Raw genomic sequence first — 18972 nt, forward strand, 5'->3', positions numbered from 1 at the left:
CAATTGCATGCATACATATGTATGTATGTACATATGTACGTACGTAGAATACCTGTTATGATATACATACATACATATGTACATATGTATGTATTTATTCAAACTAATGTTCACAGGAGACGCAAAATAAAAAGAAGAGGAACATGGAGAAGAGCACCTCAGCCACTGAGAAAGATATCCACTTTAGGCAGATCGAAGCCATCAAAAATTCAAAGAATGGAGAAGTAAATGAATAAAATATGTATGCATTTTCAATTTATTTAATTACTTCGATTTTTTAAGTTGTTTCTAAAGGCCTGTCAATAGTGCTGAGGTCGATTGATGCAACTGGGGCGGGGATCGGGCTATAAAGTGTGAGGTTGAATTAATGAATCTCGATTTATGGTATATGTACGTATTAGGACTTGTGCACATTAAGAAATTGTGTGGCCGAAAACAAGCAGCAATACTTGTTTGAGACTTTTTGGGTCGGGTAAATAGGGTACGCTGCACAGCCACCCATCGGCGCAAAGAATGCCAAGCTAACAGCGTAAGAAGGCCCTCACTTCCATAGGTGGCAACCTCTATCTACATATGTACATAGGTTAACATACATATACATACTGGGCGTCGCAGATAGCGCAGATCGCCTTAGCACAGTGGAAGCCCTGAAGGTAGTCATTTATATTAAATGTTAAACAAAATAAATAAGCGACATACATACATACAAAAACAGCTCCCGCTTTATTGCCAAATGCTTTCCGGCAACGGCTCCCACGCAGTTCGAAAAGTTCCATTCCACTGTAACATGTTGTCTATGTTCAATTTGGGAAATTCATTGCATGATTATCACGCCGAATTGTTGTTTGCTGATCCGATATGCTCTGCACACGTGGCGCTGCAAGTCACCGGAAACAAGAAATCTAATGAAAGAAACGATTTACTATGAATAAATGCATGGACATATACAATATTTACTTTAGAACAATGGCCGAGTATTCCGTTTAAGGACTAAATGCTGCTCCACCAATCACCAACCAAAGCTGCTGAAGTTCGTCTCAGAGATATGCAAACTCTAAATGAATTCTAATGGCCTTTGAGTCACATTTTCCAACTACAAAATGTATAAAGAGTATTTTTAGATGTATTTGCATGCATGTCAGTATGATTAATAATACTTACAACTATAGAAAAACGACCCCTCTGGTTTAATTCCAGCAGGTAGGGGTTTATGGGTTGATTATCCTTCTCGTCCGCTATTACAAGAGCCGCCAATCCCACCAAAAGTAGTCTCCTGCTTGGATCCATTTCTTATTGAATGTTTTCTTTACTTTTTATTCACTTTTCACAAATGTTTACAAAGTAAACAAAAAACACAGCTGCCTGAGAAGTGTAACCGTACGGAATGCAGTTAACACTTCTACTTCTGGTCACACTCTGCCGCTATCAAAATATATTGCACATTTTGCCAGCAAACCTGTTTTCGGATGAATACTAGGCTTAAAGGGCCGAAGTGGGGTGTAAAATAGCATCTCCTCAAAACATGAAGGGTTCGGAGGGTTGGTCAACTAATTTTAGCTCTGCCGTTTCTCCATATATTTTAATGATCAATACCTTTACGATGCCGAAAGAATGCACATATACACATACAAAATAAAGGACCCAGGATATAATTTTTTTCGACTTTTCCTGAGTTTCCAAAAAATACCAATTTGTTAAAAATTCTTTAGGTAAAGTTCTCCCTTAGAACAAAAGCAGGAAGATTTTCGTCTTTTGTAGAGGCGAATAGCGCGCAAATGTGATATCACATATCAAACAAAACTTGGAGACTCTAGCTCTTATAGTCTCTGAGAACTTGGTGTCAAACAATACGAACAGTCAGACCTGGCTGTATCTGACCAAAAACATAAATCCTTTAAGGATTCGGAAACGCACACCGCATCGACCAGAAATCTACAACCACAAATCCCCTTAGCGCTTCGAGTACCTGGTATAAAAGGGAGATCGTTTTTTTCGGACTAAAGATATAAGGTATAAAAAGATATTTAGGTATTCATTTCGTTTTTTATTGAAATCCCTTGCAAAATATATTTTTATTTATACATTTCGATTTCATTCGCTTAATTGGCTTCACATATTTTTTAAATTGTTCACAGGAAAAGAATACTCTATGGAACAACCAAAACAAAAACTGGGATATATTACGCTTTCAAATTTCTACTTTGAAAACTCAAGAAGCATCGAAATAAATTTTTTGTTTTTGTTTTATACTTTATGCGTATATTCGTGTCAATTGAGTGTCATTAAAGGCATCGTTTATATATTTTAATAAATGGCTAAGCTAAAGTTATTTGGCCAAAACTAAAAACTCATTTCTAATTTATATCCCATTCGGTACGTTACAGGCAAACGTGTCATAATTTTATACAAATAAACTAAAGGGACTTTTAAATATTGTTCCTCCATCCAAAGAATCCTCTATATAAACGAGCCTATACGAATAATATATAAACAAAAATAAACTAGTTTATTTCGACTTTTCCTGTCTTGGGAACGTCAACATTTAGAAAAGTTCCGTCCAATATGAGCAATTTGTCTGGTTCAGTTCTGTAGGTTAAGTGTCAGAAAAAAAGTTAACACATATTTTAACAATAATTTTATAAATTTTAGTATACATTTATGTAAATGTATTAAATTTAGGAAGACAATCAACTATTACAATTTAACTGAATGGCATATTTCAAGATGTATTCTCTCTGCAAAGTAATAAAAAGTTCTGAAGGTAGCGGCAAGCCATTAAAAAAGATTAGCGTTTAATTTATTTAACACACTACGATTATTGTAAATTATTTATAAGTACATTCAATACGTGCATATTTTCAAAGTATATCACGTCATTTGTGCTTGTTTTTGAAAAATATCTTTATATAACATAATGGATGCAATATTAGCTTCATCAATTATAAGATACAAATCTATATTACAATTTTATACATAATCATTAATACATGAATGATAAACACACATAGAATCTCTTATTTTTCAACAATTTCATTGAGACTCAATAAGTAAAAAGCAATCGAGCTCTGTTTTTTACTGTCTGTAAGTTGTCAGTTTGTTTGTATTTATTGATGAGTTGTGTTGTGCAATCGGACGCAGCAGGTTTATTCCGTTGCGAGCAGCGAAAAGTTCTCAAAGTTCAGCTTACCTTGCACAGACTCGTCATCTAGGTCATCAGTACTGCTAGTAATTCGTGCTTTTTAAACAGACAATGATTATTCATGGTAAATTTCGATTTGTACCAAACAATTTTAAAAACAAATAAATGCTTACTTCTTGATCCTTTTGAACCACTTCCTCCAATCGAACTTTGGAAGCCACCATTGCGACCATACAGCACATTTTCCAAACATGACAACCCATTGTTATTTACGATATTTATTCCAAGGCACGTTTCAATTTGTTTCCAGCGATGCAAGCGTTCTTGTAGTTCGTTTGTTACTTCTCCTAGAGCATTTCGTGCCTCAACAATAGAACGATCAACGTCATCAATACTTTTTCCGTGGGTAGACACAAATGCTCCAACCAAACTCGAACGCTTCTTACGCAATTTCTCACATGCCTCTCTTGCTGACTGAAGCTGCTTCTCTGCAGATGCACGCTTCTTCTGATGGTTCTTACTTTCTAGTTCATATGTGTATTGCAACCACGATTGAAGTTGCGGAGGTGGGGCCCAGCAATTATCAACCAACTCGAATTCGGCCCGCGACAATTCATTTCGCAACATTTCCACTTCTTTTTTCAACTGCAACACCTCTAGGTCTGAGTTTGATGAGCTAAGAGAGGGGGCCTCTTTAAGACGCCGTTCTAGGTCCATTTTTTCCGTTGCCACATTTTCCTGTTCCATTCTAGCACGCTCTAGTTCCTGCAATATTCAACATTTATTTAAAATACTTTTTATCAAACTAACAAACCTTCTGCATCTCCTGTAGACTTTGTTCGGCTTTCTGCAATCCTTCCATATCCTGCGCCATACGGCGTAGGTGACGTTTGGCATTTTTATTTTGCTGGTAAGCATACCAACAGCCAATAATAGCGCTTAACAACAGAGTCACCAATATATAGTCCTTCCAACGTGTACCGGTTTCTATAAAATTTATATACATATGTACAACTATGGATAACACCGAGTTTTTTCTTTGTGGGGTCTTTGATATTACAAGAGCTTTAAAAAAGATTGTGTGCTACATTACAATTCTTTGCGGTGATATATGTATGTACGTGGCACACAACCAATTTGTTGTGCCTTGGAAAGTACATTTAAAAGTTTCCATTTCGTTGCAGTGTTGTTTTCTTACCTCGTGGAGGACCGAAGAGCACTACATCCATTGCTTTTAGTGAAATTTTTTGCTTATGAATGGGATCTTTGATGCCAAGCACATTGCCGACATACTGCAAGTTATTCACAGCTAACCTATAAGCAAAAAAAAATAGCTTTTACAAAATGTGTATATGATTTTTAGATATTTACTAACTGAAAATATGTTTAAGCTTAAACATACCGTTGATATGTTTTTAGTTAAATATTATTCGCTTTGGCGAATAAACATTAAGCATTAAGCTAAGGATGAATTAGTTGAAGTTTAAGTTTATACTGTTTACCTGTGTTTATTTTAGTTAAATATGCCATCTATCGCTATCTATTGTCGAATAAATTTTAAAAATTTAGTTAAAGATAAATGAGTTGAATCTATTAATTACAATTGCCTGACATACATGCATTGTAGTATTTATTAGTCGGAATAAACACTCCTATCATTGAATGCTAGTTTATATATTTTATTAACGCCCACAGCTCTGGTTCATCCCGTGTCTCAATCCTAGTTAGAGCCCGTTCTATTTCGCACCATCGTTTTAACACCATAGTTTTGGAAATCGCAATCACGCATGATACCAAAACTATGAAATATATGTACATATATATGTATGTATTCTTCATTTAATTGTCAATAGCCGAGCCACCCGTCTTGATGAGTACCTAGTACTAGGACTATAAGAGCCAAATCAACAAAAATTTTGCATACACACTGTTACTGTTATTTCTGAAATAGGCCGGGCTCCCTTCCTCCCCACAAATCATAAGTGATGTATGTACATAGATGGCACGTGTAGCAAAAAAAGTAAACAGATAAAATATTTAAAATTCGACTAAAATCATATGTAATATGTACATATATGTAAATGTACTGACTGAGTACATGGGATACAGGTAGTGATGCTTTTTTTGAAGTGTCTCACAACGTTTCTCCTTGTCTTAACAATGACCATACATTTTTTCTTATTTTCTATATTTTTACGACATACCTTGGCAAAGAAGCACCAGTAACTTTATGTAATTTGAAGAGATCTACATATTGTGGGAGCTGTACAGATTGAGCCAACCAGTCTGTAGTCTGTTCAATGGTCCAGTTATGAACCTCTGATCTCAGCCAAGCTTCCCACAACTCTTTGACTGATATATGCATGTCATCATTAAAATGAAACGCCCTTTGCCGTTTTTCATAGCCTGAGTCATACTTCAGTTCTTCCCGCAAAAACTAAAAGAAAAAGAAAAAATAAATGTTTCAAAAACAATTTTAAAAAAATCTTCGGGCATTCAACTGTTAAATAAAAAAATTATTTCTGTGCATATGAATATTTTTCGAAATATGTACATATGTATACATCTATCGAAAATGAGGAGGAACGTTGTGAGACTCGTCATACTCGTCACAATTGTATACTCGTAACTCAGTCATATGTAAGTACATACATATATAAATATATGGTCAATGTGGATGTCAGAGTTTGTACCTTTGAAAAAAAAATGCAGTGTGCTATCACATGAGTCTTTGAACAAAATTGGGTTGCTCTAGTTCCTGAGAACAAGGCGACAAACAAGACGGACAGACATACACACAGACATAGACTCGGCTATTGATGTTGGGCTCGGAAACGTTTCCTTCTGAGTACATCCACTTTCGAGCACAAATACAATATACACCTTTAACTCTTTGAGTACCAGGTATAGAAATGCCAGATTCTAGCCGATTTTCGGGAGGAATATTGAACTGATTGGAAATCGAAAATCACATGTGTCGCCAGAATATTGCCAGTCACGTAATATATACACCTCAGTTGGATATAGCATTTCAGTAGAACCCCTTCGTCCACGAATTGGAATTTGGTGCTAGTGGAATTATTGGTAAAAAAAAAGACTTATTATATAGCAACAATCAAATTTTGAATGATTTGTCATAAAAGAATAGAACATACATCGTCTGATTCACTCAAATCAATGTTTCCATTATCATCATCATCAAGTTGACGATGCAAGCTAGCAATTGCTTCCATTCCAAAACGATCCTGAACATTTCCATTGTAGCAGTCAATTTCTTCTGGGTTGCATGCTCCATCTGCAGAGCCACTTCCAACTGAATCTGTTAAGCGACAAAAACTATTAGTAATTTAAAGACAAGTACAGGCAAATCTATTAATATTTTAATTATTTCAAATTTTATTTTAAATCAAAACTTTAAAACCTACAAAAATAAGAAAAAGTTCCCTTTTGGGGTTTAGTTTGTAGCAAAAATAAATAGCAAATTAGCTCTAAACTATTTTTGAGATAAATGCATTTTTTTATAAATATATACTAATTGTTACCAACTTACTGAATTCATTGCTGACAGCCTGCGACATGGCTTCACTTAAGAGATTGTATGAACTCCTATGCAAATGTGGATCTAAATGAGTCGAATATCCACTACCACTTCCAGTATGGAATGCAGCATTGTTAGAGACTTGTAGTCCCACAGAAGATGATTTCTGAGTTGTTACCGATGATTCAACTGTATGCAAATGGGGTTCATGTTGAACATAAGAGCTTGGCGAAGCCTTATTGGATAAATGTTGTGGGGCTAAATTTGTTTGCGGCTTGTACTTGTACGTGTTGTAGCGATTTGAAACGACAGATTCTTTTTGTGTGTCATCGGTTAAAGTGGCAACATTTTTCCACACACAGAAAAATAAAAGCAGATAATAATTCCAGCATTTTATCATTTTGTTCGCTGTATGCGACAACGTTCAGCAAATTTTAATCGTCTTTTGATGGATCAGTGGACGGATTATGTTTTTGTGTTTCTTTAGATCATAAATTCACATTTGTAGTTTCCGTGTCCGGGTGTTTAATCGCTGATCCTGAAAATATACATAAAGGACGAAAATTAAAAAACTGGATTCGTACCTCAGATACTTAATATTTTTAAGGCCCCCACTAAAACCTGTTTGTATATCCTTAAAGCAGGTATTTTATGATAGGACTCAAGTAAAAAGTACATTTGTAAAAACAGAAGGAAGCGATATACATATGTATGTATGTACATATCTTGATAAAATAACGCTTCTTAAATCTGAGAAGTGTTTTAAAAAGGTCGAATTACATTTTATATAATTATGTAATTGTATACATTTTATATATGATGTCTAAGTGCTGAAAATCTCTTAATCGAGTCACAGCATCCTTATTTCAGATTTTTTGTTCAGCGAAAAAAGCCATTCGAATGGTATCGCCAACACAAAATTGTTCTTGATTCTCGTTATCGCAAATAAGAAAACGGCGCTCGCAAAGTTGGGAAGCTGTGATACGTTTGCTGTTTCAAATGGATTCGTGTAGGACTCTAATAAGCATCGTCTGATTGGGAAGGCGAGACCAATGCGCATCTGAGAAGCCAGTTTTGCTAGGTTTTTATTCTATTTGCTTTTGTTTTTTATTTTGAAATTATAAAAGTAAAGCTTTAAAAAATCAATTCTTTATTTTCATTTACGCAAATAATTCAAAACCAAATGTTTTTTATATGGCAAAATGAACAATGCGGCGAAATAAACCCCAGGCTAATTAAACACCACACGCTAAATTTTTAACCCTCAACACTTAGTGAAATGGTAGAAAATAAAATCCCTCGGAGTTCTGTGGCAACGCTATAGTGTTTTGCTCATTCCCATTTCTCGAGCGATTTCTGTGGCAACCACATCCAACCTCCAATTAGTTTCTGCAATTCTTGATCAATCGACTTCCTTTTTTTCGTTTTCTCCTCACCTGACAACTTCTTATTCGTTTAAGTTTCTGGTTGAGCTACCTTTGAACTTTAAGCCTGCTAGGACCCAATAGTAATTTTCATTAAAAAGTCTGTTGTTTTCTGGTATAAGCCTTTATTTAACTTTTTCTTGTACGGTCACGTTCGATGAACTAAAAATTATTTTAAGAAAAAAAAAAGAAATTAGCACATGAAAACTTGTTCATTATTTTCTACCATATTTTCTGTTGATCTTTAAGCCAAGAATGATTAGATAAGCTTAGTGCAATTTTTATTGATGAAGCACCGTGCACTGCCAATGTAAAACACGTTATCAGGAATTCAATCGTGGATATCCTTCGTTGCTGGAAGAATTTCGTGGAGATCATTTAAAATCAGTTGTGCCAAAAAATATCGCTGCTGTGTGCCAAGTCACTAACCATACAGTATAGAGACTGCTTCATTCTCTCTGGCTCACACACTTGGCCTCGTGCAGTGTGCTGCTCTGGTGGAGGGGAAGGGGTCGAGCTAAAAGGGCGTGTTGGTGTGAGATGTGATGTAGATGTAGATGGCATACGTAGAAAAAATGTAAAAGTAAAACTAGAAAAAAAACATAAGGTCACATATGTACATACATATGCATGTGTACATATATACTGACTGAGTACGGTATACAAATTGTGACACGTACGACGCGTCTCACAACGTTCATCCTAGCTTTCTCTCCATTTTAGAATGTCTACGTCTTGTTTGCAAGGAACCCTGACGGAATAGAGAACAATTCTATATTTTTCGAGCTGGTAGTACTAATCGATAATGTTTTTCTATGGCAGTTTTTGCTCGAAAAAAATTCGTTAAGGTTTTATAAGAATATCATCCCTGATTTTGCTAGAGTAAAGTTTTTCCGGACCTGAGTACTAGTACTAAGCAAACTAGATACTGGCGAAATAAAATGTCTGGCGGTTGGCCGGTTCTCACACGTTTTTTTGCCGCTCTGCTATGGCAAGTTAAATTAGATGACGCCGTCCGCTACGTTAAAGACCATCCACTCTTCGTTTGTTGTTGTTTTCATGCAAACTGACAAAGTACTATCCTCAAAGGGGAGCTGATGGAATGATGACAGCACCCTATTAATAAATTTAACCTGGATCAGTACCGAAACTGTGCGTTTCGTATTTGCATGTGTGCACCAACATATGCATATTTAGCGAGGAAGAACGAGGCGAGGCGCGTTTGCACGCGTCACAACTTTTACACCCGGTACTCAGGCAGTACCTGTCCCCTTAGTGTTATACATACATAAGCATGTATGTCACCTTAAAATCCTTATCAAATTAAAAAATTTTTTCTTTTTTTCTACATCTGTCACCTACATCTACATCACTTCTTACACAAACACGGCCTTTTAGCTCTCCCTCCTTCTCGCATTCTGCACGAGGCAGAGAGTGCGAGCGAGAGATAATGAGCAAGCATTGGACGGCTGCTGAAATCAGAGATATTCGTCCTTTATGTCGGATAAAGAGCATGGCAAATATACATATATGTATACTTGATGTAGTCGGAAACGTTTTCATCTGTGCGTTACGCTTTTTGCCCCGACCACAAATACAATATACCCTATACCCTATTTAGTCTTAGAGTACCTGGTATAAATACAAGATGATATGACATCTCATTTTAAATTCGCTAATGTTTTTTAAACACTCAAGTTTAAACACCGATTATTGCGAGGAGAGCCAAACTCTCAGCCGAAGCCATCAGCAAAAAGAGCCGAAGGCCCTGGGAGGCAATCGGACAGACGTTTAATACAGCCAAGCCTTTAGTCGATTTACAGCCTCCATGTGTTGTTTTCTTAGTGGTTATAGTCTCTGAGAACTAGGCAACAAACAAGACGGAATATTAATGCTTCCTTCGGTGCGTCACGCATATCATTTCGACCACAAATCGAATATACCCCTTAACTGTTCATATGTACATATGTATGTACATATGTACATATGTATGTTCATATGTACATATGTAAATAAATACAACAATTCTTACATACACATACATTCATACATATATAATACATACAGTAATCCTAGCAATTAATTGAACAAAAAATCAACAAAAGCTTACAAGATTTTGAAGCAATTCAAGCTAATAGTTTAAATAGTTTACGATTGCTAATTCCCAGTAAGGTTTCTATTTCCATTTGATCAAATAATATGTAGATTGGGTTTATTGACATTTATATTAAATGAAAACTTCAACTGCATAATTTCAATAGATAAATAATTTTAAATAGATTGAAATTTTGTGATCATCTGTGATCAATTTCCCTGTTCCTCCTAGTTCACCGGTTCTCGCCAGTTTGATAGTGATAAACTATTTTGCTTATAACACAAGAGCTGAGCATTGAGGATCCAACACAAGACACTTCTGGTGACTACAGATATAACATGTATGTACATATGTACTAACATTTGTAAATATGTATGCATGTACGGAAAAACATTTACATTCGTTAATATCAATATTTTTGTGTAAATACACACATATGTATATGTACGTACATTTGCACATACGTAAATATTCATATTGCAAAACTGCACGAACACAGGTATAAACATTATTATGTGTATGAATACAAACGTTTTAAAAATGTTTAATTTTCAATAAAACATGCAATACAGTGTTATACACATTTGATAATTTGTGTAGTGTCCATTAGGTAGTTTGACAAGTGTTTTTTTTTCCTCGTAGCTTATAGAGATTGATTTTAGAAATAGTTACTGTTTTAGTTTATTGGATAAGGTTCTAAATCTATAAATAAGTAAATACAAATATGTAACTACCTAGGTATGCAACCAGTGTTTTTCTCAAATTATAGAAAATACTAATCACTTCCACAAAAATAAATCATCTATCACACATTCTTCCGGGTTGACTTTCGATAATTTAAAAACAGATAGGGTATTCCTGTTGTTGCTGAAACACCTGCCATCACGATTAATCTTGGGAACGATGCGAACGAAGTGACTTCAAATATTGTAATTTGTGGTCGAAAAATGTAACAGACAGATGGAACCGTTTCCGACCCTATAAAGTATACATATATGTAATTGATCAGAATCAATGGCAATATTGGCGTAAGGAGTGCTGTAACTGTATATGACAGATGTAGAAATAATTTAAAATGTAAAATTGGAAAAATGTAAAAGAATAAAAATACTGTGTGAGTACCGGGGATAAACGAAGTGGCGCGTTTAAACGAAACTCACAACGTCCCTCTTCGTTTTATATTCTATGCAGTCGCGCTGCCAAAACTATCGGCCAATACTTATGTAGAATTATATGGGTTTAAACAGTTAAATAATTAGTTAAAGCCTTGGATATTTGATATGGTTACTTTTGCCTCTCATTTGTTTTCGAGCGCACGAACCCGATCTGCTTTCGGATCGTTCGGGTTGTTACTTGAGCCGTTCTTTACCCAATCTAAGATAATCGAGGAGTCGTTGTCGATATTCATTCATATTATAACTTGCCTATCCATCATTGTATTGTCCGTTTGGGGAAGCGTTTGGGAAGGGTGTGGTTGGTTGGGTGAATCCGCTCCGCGGATCCGTCGCTAGGCATTACTTCGCGGGGCGAAAGGATACAATTTAAATCAGCTGCAGTGATCCAGCCCTGCTTCGCTCCAGCCATCGCAGATGCTTGATAATGATTGCTTTCCTGTTGGCTTGTCTCTAGGAGCTTCGCTCGTTCATGCGAGAGCGCGGCAGGAGAAAAATGGGTGGCCGCAGAAACTGCAGTATGGGTCAGCAGGCCTAAAGCGTTACAGGTAATTCTTGAAGCATCCATTCCCCTCAAAAGCAGTTGGCATAGATAGTGGTACATCTATCCCCTCCTTCTCTGTAGCCATTTGCTTAGATGGGGGATGAGCCTTCTTGTCCACCTTCCTTTCTCGGCTTGGACCCAGGGCCGTTGCCACCGGGAAAAGCTGCCCTCTCTACCTCTCTACGCTGGCTGGCTACAAAAGGGCCTTCGAGGCCAAGGATGTCAGATAAGAAACCTTTTCTCGGTCCTTATACCAGAACTAGGTCAAATGATGGTATTTACGTTTTTTCCTACTGGACAATCCCGGCAATATGCCGGCCGGAATCAAGTAAAAGTGTGGTGATAGGCCGACACTCCAGACCTTGGGGGCGGTGGGTTCGAGACCTGGCTTACAATTGTTCTTGTTTGTTTTTCCCTGTAAAAGCATGATGGTGCCCATGCCGAAGAAAATAATGACAGATAACTTTATTTAAGAGTTTATTTTATTTATCTAGATTGTTAAATATAATTTTTAGTTTCATTTTTGTTCAGAAAGGCATGCCAAAATAAGAGGCCCCGAATTCGGGACCACTCGCAACCTCTATAAAAACCTGGGTGGTCCAGAGTTGAATGACCCGGGATTTGGAGGGTGTGGTGTGGGCGATAACTGTCCATGACGCATCATCTCGAATGGCGAACCAGAGCGCTGCATGAAGTGGTGATAGTTGCTTTGTGGCAGAGCGTGCTGAAAATCATGAAATGTTAATGTTATTTAGGGATAAATACCGATAATGAGTTTACTAACGTTTATACTTCGCAGGGTCAATGCATTTGGAACGTTTCCAATCACGCGAGGACTTGGACCATCGCCCAAATCTAATTGTAAACTTTCTGGCATGTCGCTATTGCTGCTGACGCTACGGCCGCTGGCATTTCCAGTACTATTCGACAAATTAAGCTGACCTAGCGATGCGGTGGCCATAGCCACATCCGGCATCATATCTGAAAGATGACTATTGCCAGAGTCTAATGCACATGCGCCGTTCTCAGCATTCATGTCCAAGCCTAAATTCCCATGGGGAAATCGAAAGTCCCCCTCGGTTATTAATGCCGGTAGTTCATTTCGTGGATGTGCTGATGCGGAAATACGTGCATAGCTACACTGAAGCGCAGGACCAGAGCTGGTTGTGAAAATACTGGCGACACCAAGAAGCCCATTCGACTGGTGACGCGGGAAAGTGAGATTTCGGCTATAATAAGGGTGTACTTCATCGGTGGCACAGATTGATGTTGCTGACGATCCCATTGACGAGGACGATAAAAATGAAGATCCAACTGTTGTCTGTCGTGGAACTGAGCCAGTGGCCGCTGGTGATGGCGGTGGACTTTGATTTTCATCTTCAAGCAAACTGTCTTCGCTTTGAGTGGTCGACGCAACTCCACAAGGGTCTTCTTTGTGCATATCACCACTTCTCTGGCTGGATTGGTGTGAGTTTTCCAGTATATCAGATACTTCATCTGGGAGGTTAAACTCCCTTACGACCCGAAGTCGAATTTGTCGATCAATTTCATGCTTTGATGAAAGTGGCAGTAGCAATGCACGCTGGCACATGGGTGACTGGCGAAGTTTATGTTCGCGTTTACGCATTGCCAATAATGTTTGGTTATCCGGTGCTGGTATAACAGCCGACCCCACTATCATGTCAATATTTTCATGGATAGTACCACGACTACCACCACTGCGAAGACCATTGTTAGCCGCTGCATTCATGTGTGACACCATATACAAGGTATCAGGAATATCTGGCGGGTGTCGAGATCTACGCATACGCATGAGTTCAGCCTGGTGGTGTGATGAAGACAATCTATCCTTCAACAAGGCCTTTACTTCCTCGAAGTACGGCATAAAGAGACGCGGTCTTACAAAGAGTCCCTGATTACTACCACTACGTATCCAGGCATTGATACGTAAATTTTCTCGTTCGCCTCCAATCATATGTGACGGTGGCGTACTCACTAGACCTCGACGAATTGCTTGGCAGAGTATCTCACTATGAGGTGGTAAAACATGGTCTATGCGCACCAAGGGCAATAACTCGGATATTATGTCTCGCAACTCTACATCACTCAGATCACGTTTCTTGACGCCCTTGCGTGCCACTGAGTGGGCTGTGTGTGACAACAAGTTTGGCTCACGATCTTCCATACGGCGAATGAGCTCCTGCTCACCCCATTTGAGAACAGCCTGCAGAATCTCCAATTCAGAAGCTTGTAGAAAATTACTTTGCAGAACATGTAGCAGTTGCGTTTTATCTAATTGGTGCAGCACAGGTGAGGCGCTAACAGCGGTAAATTCTTCTCGCAAGTATTGGCAAGCTTGTCTAAACACCCACGCGGAGCCATGGGGTTGGCAGCCCCACTTTAACACTGTTGGTAAAGTATCAAGCGACAACCACTCGAGTATTAAATCCTCACAGCCCTGCGCCAAAATATCAAGCTCCAAAAAGCGTCCAATCTGATATAGCTCCATGGCTTCCTCTAATGTCGTTGGACGCACTCTTCCTGTGTTGGTTAAGGCATGCACTTCCCCCAGTGATCCTGCCGACGTTCCCGATCCAACACCGCGTAAAATCAGCGTCAAATCAACAGTGTCAAGGTAAATGGATTGAAGCAGTACACGCGCATATCTCTTCGGTATAACTGTTTCGTCTAATACAATTCGCGTGGGCACGTGTAAGGAACGTTCAACGTACTCGTCAATATTTCGCGTTCGACGCGCAATGAGATTACGAAAGAATGGTGAACGCGCACTTAAGATGGCTTTATGGCATGGAAGTTCGACCTTTGGTCGAAAACCGTACTCCGAGGTTCCAGAGTCTTGTCGCAGATTGTCGTTGTTACCATCTGCTGTGAAAACCAGTGCTGCATCTGCGTAATCACCCGTCTCCAACAAATAGCGTAGATCATGATCGAGAGGATTTGGTGAGCCAAAGTCGTCCCCCAGCTGACGCAACACTGTAATCTCTATGTTCGGATCGTGCGGACACAGATCGCCAGTATACAAGTAACGCAATAGTGAAGAAAAAAGTTGCACGTCAATAGGAGAAGTGGGCAGTTCTAGACATATGCGTGCCCCGAAACCAGGACATCCTGAGAGTAAGTCACGAAAATAAGCGCAACGAGCTGATAATATTGATCGGTGCACCGGAAAAATAGTACCGCGAAAAACCAGATCACAATCAGTGCAAAAATTAAGGTCGTAAAGAGCAGCAAGGTCTTGTTTGTATGTCGCTGCCGGAGGTCGCGCCAATTCAGCTTGCACCTAGGAAAAATATCAAATTTTAAAAAATGAATACAATCAATAGCTGTTTTTATGCTAACCGATAAGTCCCTTAGAGCCGACAAGGCTTCGAACTCCTCGCAAAGAGCTGCCAGCTCCATAGGGGCCCAGTCCGCCACAAAGTCTCGTAGAACGCGAGCGTGATCATATGCCTTTGATGAACGTCTCCGGCGTATGAATTTTCTCTTTAGCGTCGCAAAACCAGTGACACGCTTCCGCCTTTGATCTCGATGGTAGTGTGCTGCGTTCATACCACTTCCACTGCCAGTCGTCATGCCAACCGCTCCTGCTGTAACCATACCCGCCATGCTCATGGGCAACAGCACCGACATGTTTCCATTCGAGTTTTCGGTACTATTCAGTGCAGCTCCTGATGATTCGACCATAGGATAACTGATATTGGAAGTACTGGCTCCCATTTTTCGTCGTGGGTATGTCAAGCCTAAATTCTCCAAGTCCAAATTTGATGCGATTTCAATACTCCGGGAAACATTTTAGGGCGGTTTATACGGATACAATTATTTTCATGTTTAATATTGGTTTGGTTAGGTTAGGCCAACCCGGCCCCCTTAAGGTAACGCATAAGCCAATGTGGCTTTTAGTTATCCGGATGGGTTTATGGAACCTTCCAGATAGTGATTTTTCGGTTTGAAATTCCTCAAGAATTTAAGTTTTTTGCTCAGTATTTATTGCACGTTACAATTACGCAGATTCTGGAAAAATATATTTTTAAATATTTGTATTATAAGACCACCGATTAGAAGTACAGTTGTTATACTATTTAAATATACATACATATTTAAATATACATTGTTAAATTTTGAGGAGATTGGATGAGATATTCTTCTAGCTAAAATGGTAAACTACAAGAGTAAGAGCACATCCAATAAGAATTATTGGCTCAAATCCTACTAGTGCGTCGGCAAAGTAGATACCTGATGTAGTATATAATTATTATTTTGACAATATATCAAAGTTACTGTGATAACTTTAGCTTTATGTGTGCCAGTCAATGTGATGTCCTTGAATCTGTTCTTAAAATTAAGTCAAGTGCCATCTGACTGGAGGCAATAAATGCCCAAATTTCTAAAAATCTGAAAATCTTATCTGCAAAATCGCACATGGAAGCTTGTGAAGATAATTAAGGTTCCCAAAGGAAAAAAATGAGTATGGGCCTAAATCAATACTTTAATTTTTGTCAAAAGTCCTTGAGCAATTAAAGTCACAGCAAATTATCACTTTGCTAAACGATAATACACTACTAAGTGGCAATCAGTCAGGTTTCAAGTGGCAGATAAGCTGATCTACATCAATACAGAGGAAATATTACAGAGGAAACTATAATTAAGCTGGATGAAGGTACAGTGACTTTATTGGTACTACTTGACTTCTTAACCACGAAATCTTATTAGGTAAATTATGCATTTTTTTGAACATTAAGCAACTAGAAGAACACCCACAAAAATACTTACCATACAGCTTCAAAATAATGAAAGCAAAGACATTTGACACCTGTTTTATTTTATTTGGACATTGCGATGCTGACTCTCAAAGAAAACTCAAAGTAACATTTAATAACATTGCCCGTTACATTTACAATTAGAGACAAACCGACTATATCTCAATTTGACTTACATATGTAGATGATAAATTAAACTTTGCTTCATCGACTAGAACGCTGAATCTGGTAACCATAAGGTACAAGCTTGCGAATTCCGAAAACAATTTTTTATAAATGCTACATGATTATGGAACCATTCACCTATTCTCATTAAAAATATTAGCAGAGCAACGCTATTTAGGGAAAAATTAGAGGCATGTAGGAAACGTTTCTGAGCCTATCAATAATATACAGCAGTTTTCAATGGAATAACAGTGCCGCCCCTCAAAAACTCTTTTTGAGACATTTAGAGTCATCCAAATCGTACAAATGATACCATTAGAAACCTGTAAAAAATCCTGCTATCCATCTTCTTGTGTTTCAGGACTTGAGTTGAATATTTAAAAAAAAAACTAAAAACACACAAAAATCAATTTTAAAAAAAAGTTACCATCAGCAGGCTTTATTTATGTATTGAAATGTTTTAAAATCTTTGAACATAACGGAGAGTAGAAGAAACCATTTTATTTCGGTCTGAAAGTAGTATAGGGCTGTTCGTGGACTACTCATTACACATTATTTAATTTGAAGAATTCCCAGAAAGCTCCGCATTTGGATATGAGAGTACAGGGGTGACCATTTTTTCGACACTGTGATACAGGCCAGTCCATATGCTTCTTTGCATACTTACATATGTATGTACTTGTACACTCATGTACTCTCAGAACCAAACGCCTAGCTTTCTGAGGCCTTGCTTTGATGAAAAAAGTGTGCTTGCAGTTCTGTGGCATTCAAATTTGAGGGAGAATAGTGTTTGGTTGGGGTTTAATTGCAGCTGGAGCTGGACGAATGGTCTTATTTAATGGCAAAATGGACAAGGACATGTAAAGTGATGCTTTGAGTGACTCTTTTGCATTAGTTCATTTTTATAGGAGTACCATAGAAGAAAATTACACTTCGTTAATGAACAGATAGTCAAAATGTAGAGCTTTGATATAAAATTAACTTTTTCTGCTTATGTTAACCGTACTCCAAGGTATGGGTGTTCAAACCAGAGTGGTCAGGGTGCACGAATAATAAGTATGTACATATGTACATATGTTTACTGTATCTACATGGATGTGTCAACCTTGACCTAATTGCAGAAGAAAGAATTGTATTCAAATCTAAATGTACATACACACATATTTGTGACAATGTAGATTAATTACTTTAAAAAATAGATTTAAGGACTGAAAAATATATATATACATATGTACATACATACACATTTATGTACATATTATGTGCTTCATTGCGTTTTTTATTTCAAAAAAGGTACACATTAAAAACGTAAATTTTCATTTGTATGTATGCTTTTGTAGCGTTGTGCTTGTTATAAGGCTATAAAGAAACACCAAACTTTTCATTATTTCCAATTGGTTTCATTGTTATTTTGAATATGCGCAACATTAATCCAAGTTTATATGTACATGTGCATAAACATATGCAAAATCCAAAATATTCATCGCGAAAACAAAGCTGAAGCTTTCATAAAAATTGAGAAAATTATTGCAGCTGCTAAGTATTTCAGACGAAAAATTAACTCAACCTTTTTTATTCATGATAAAGAGCAGGACTTTTATTTTATGACTTTCCAAAACATACATACAAATAAATGTGTATTACTTATCATCCTTAGAAATGTGGTATGTACATATGCGTAAGTATGTAAGAGGTTGTTTTTTGATGCACTTTCAAACTGTTATGAATATGTATTTATGTACTTAAGGTCACGCAATCGAATTACCAAGTTAAAAAGATTTCATCAGCTAACATCTCACAAAACTTATCAACATTCACAATTGAATTTTTTGTTATATCTTTGAAATATTTTATTTTATTTACATCCAAAAAAATTTGTTTCGGAAAATTAGTAAGCCCGTTTTCAAACTAAAATTTATCGACTAAATCACTTGTGATAGGCAAAATATCGCACAGTTACATATATGGTACTCTTGAGAGGGAGACAGTCCCTCAAAAAATACCTTTCTCACACTGGCAAGCATTCACCATCGATTTCTCGGATCCTGCATTAGGCTTATGCATTCCTTCACAGAAAATTTGTTGTCCAGCCCTTATAGTCTCTGACAAACTGACGT

At 37.5% G+C, this 18972-nt stretch overlaps 2 protein-coding genes and 1 long non-coding RNA gene across 4 annotated transcripts; all 3 read right to left on the reverse strand.

The window, feature by feature from the left end:
• Positions 1-235: 235 nt before the first annotated feature.
• Positions 236-950, reverse strand: LOC117895822. The gene is made up of 2 exons (XR_004648961.1): positions 708-950; positions 236-647 (listed from the first exon to the last, which is right to left on the reverse strand). It is a non-coding gene; the product is annotated as an uncharacterized LOC117895822 (long non-coding RNA).
• Positions 951-2526: 1576 nt separating this feature from the next.
• On the reverse strand, positions 2527-11029 carry LOC117895812 (stromal interaction molecule homolog). 2 transcript variants are annotated; one of them, XM_034803740.1, is made up of 8 exons: positions 10931-11029; positions 6690-7215; positions 6295-6458; positions 5344-5576; positions 4338-4453; positions 3954-4126; positions 3313-3904; positions 2527-3235 (listed from the first exon to the last, which is right to left on the reverse strand). In XM_034803740.1, exons 2-8 carry the CDS (start codon positions 7075-7077, stop codon positions 3144-3146), a joined length of 1758 nt encoding a protein of 585 aa, XP_034659631.1. In that variant the 5' UTR covers positions 7078-7215; positions 10931-11029; the 3' UTR covers positions 2527-3143. The 2 variants fall into 2 exon arrangements, with proteins under 2 accessions (XP_034659631.1, XP_034659640.1); XM_034803749.1 differs by lacking the exons at positions 6690-7215; positions 10931-11029 and having other exon boundaries at positions 6291-6421.
• A 1362-nt stretch (positions 11030-12391) lies between these two features.
• On the reverse strand, positions 12392-18762 carry LOC117892157 (BTB/POZ domain-containing protein 7). The gene is made up of 4 exons (XM_034798222.1): positions 18621-18762; positions 15273-15944; positions 12697-15213; positions 12392-12636 (listed from the first exon to the last, which is right to left on the reverse strand). Exons 2-4 carry the CDS (start codon positions 15648-15650, stop codon positions 12493-12495), a joined length of 3039 nt encoding a protein of 1012 aa, XP_034654113.1. The 5' UTR covers positions 15651-15944; positions 18621-18762; the 3' UTR covers positions 12392-12492.
• Positions 18763-18972: the final 210 nt, after the last annotated feature.

The sequence above is a fragment of the Drosophila subobscura genome, chromosome A, assembly GCF_008121235.1.
Source record: "Drosophila subobscura isolate 14011-0131.10 chromosome A, UCBerk_Dsub_1.0, whole genome shotgun sequence".
Taxonomy (NCBI): domain Eukaryota; kingdom Metazoa; phylum Arthropoda; class Insecta; order Diptera; family Drosophilidae; genus Drosophila; species Drosophila subobscura.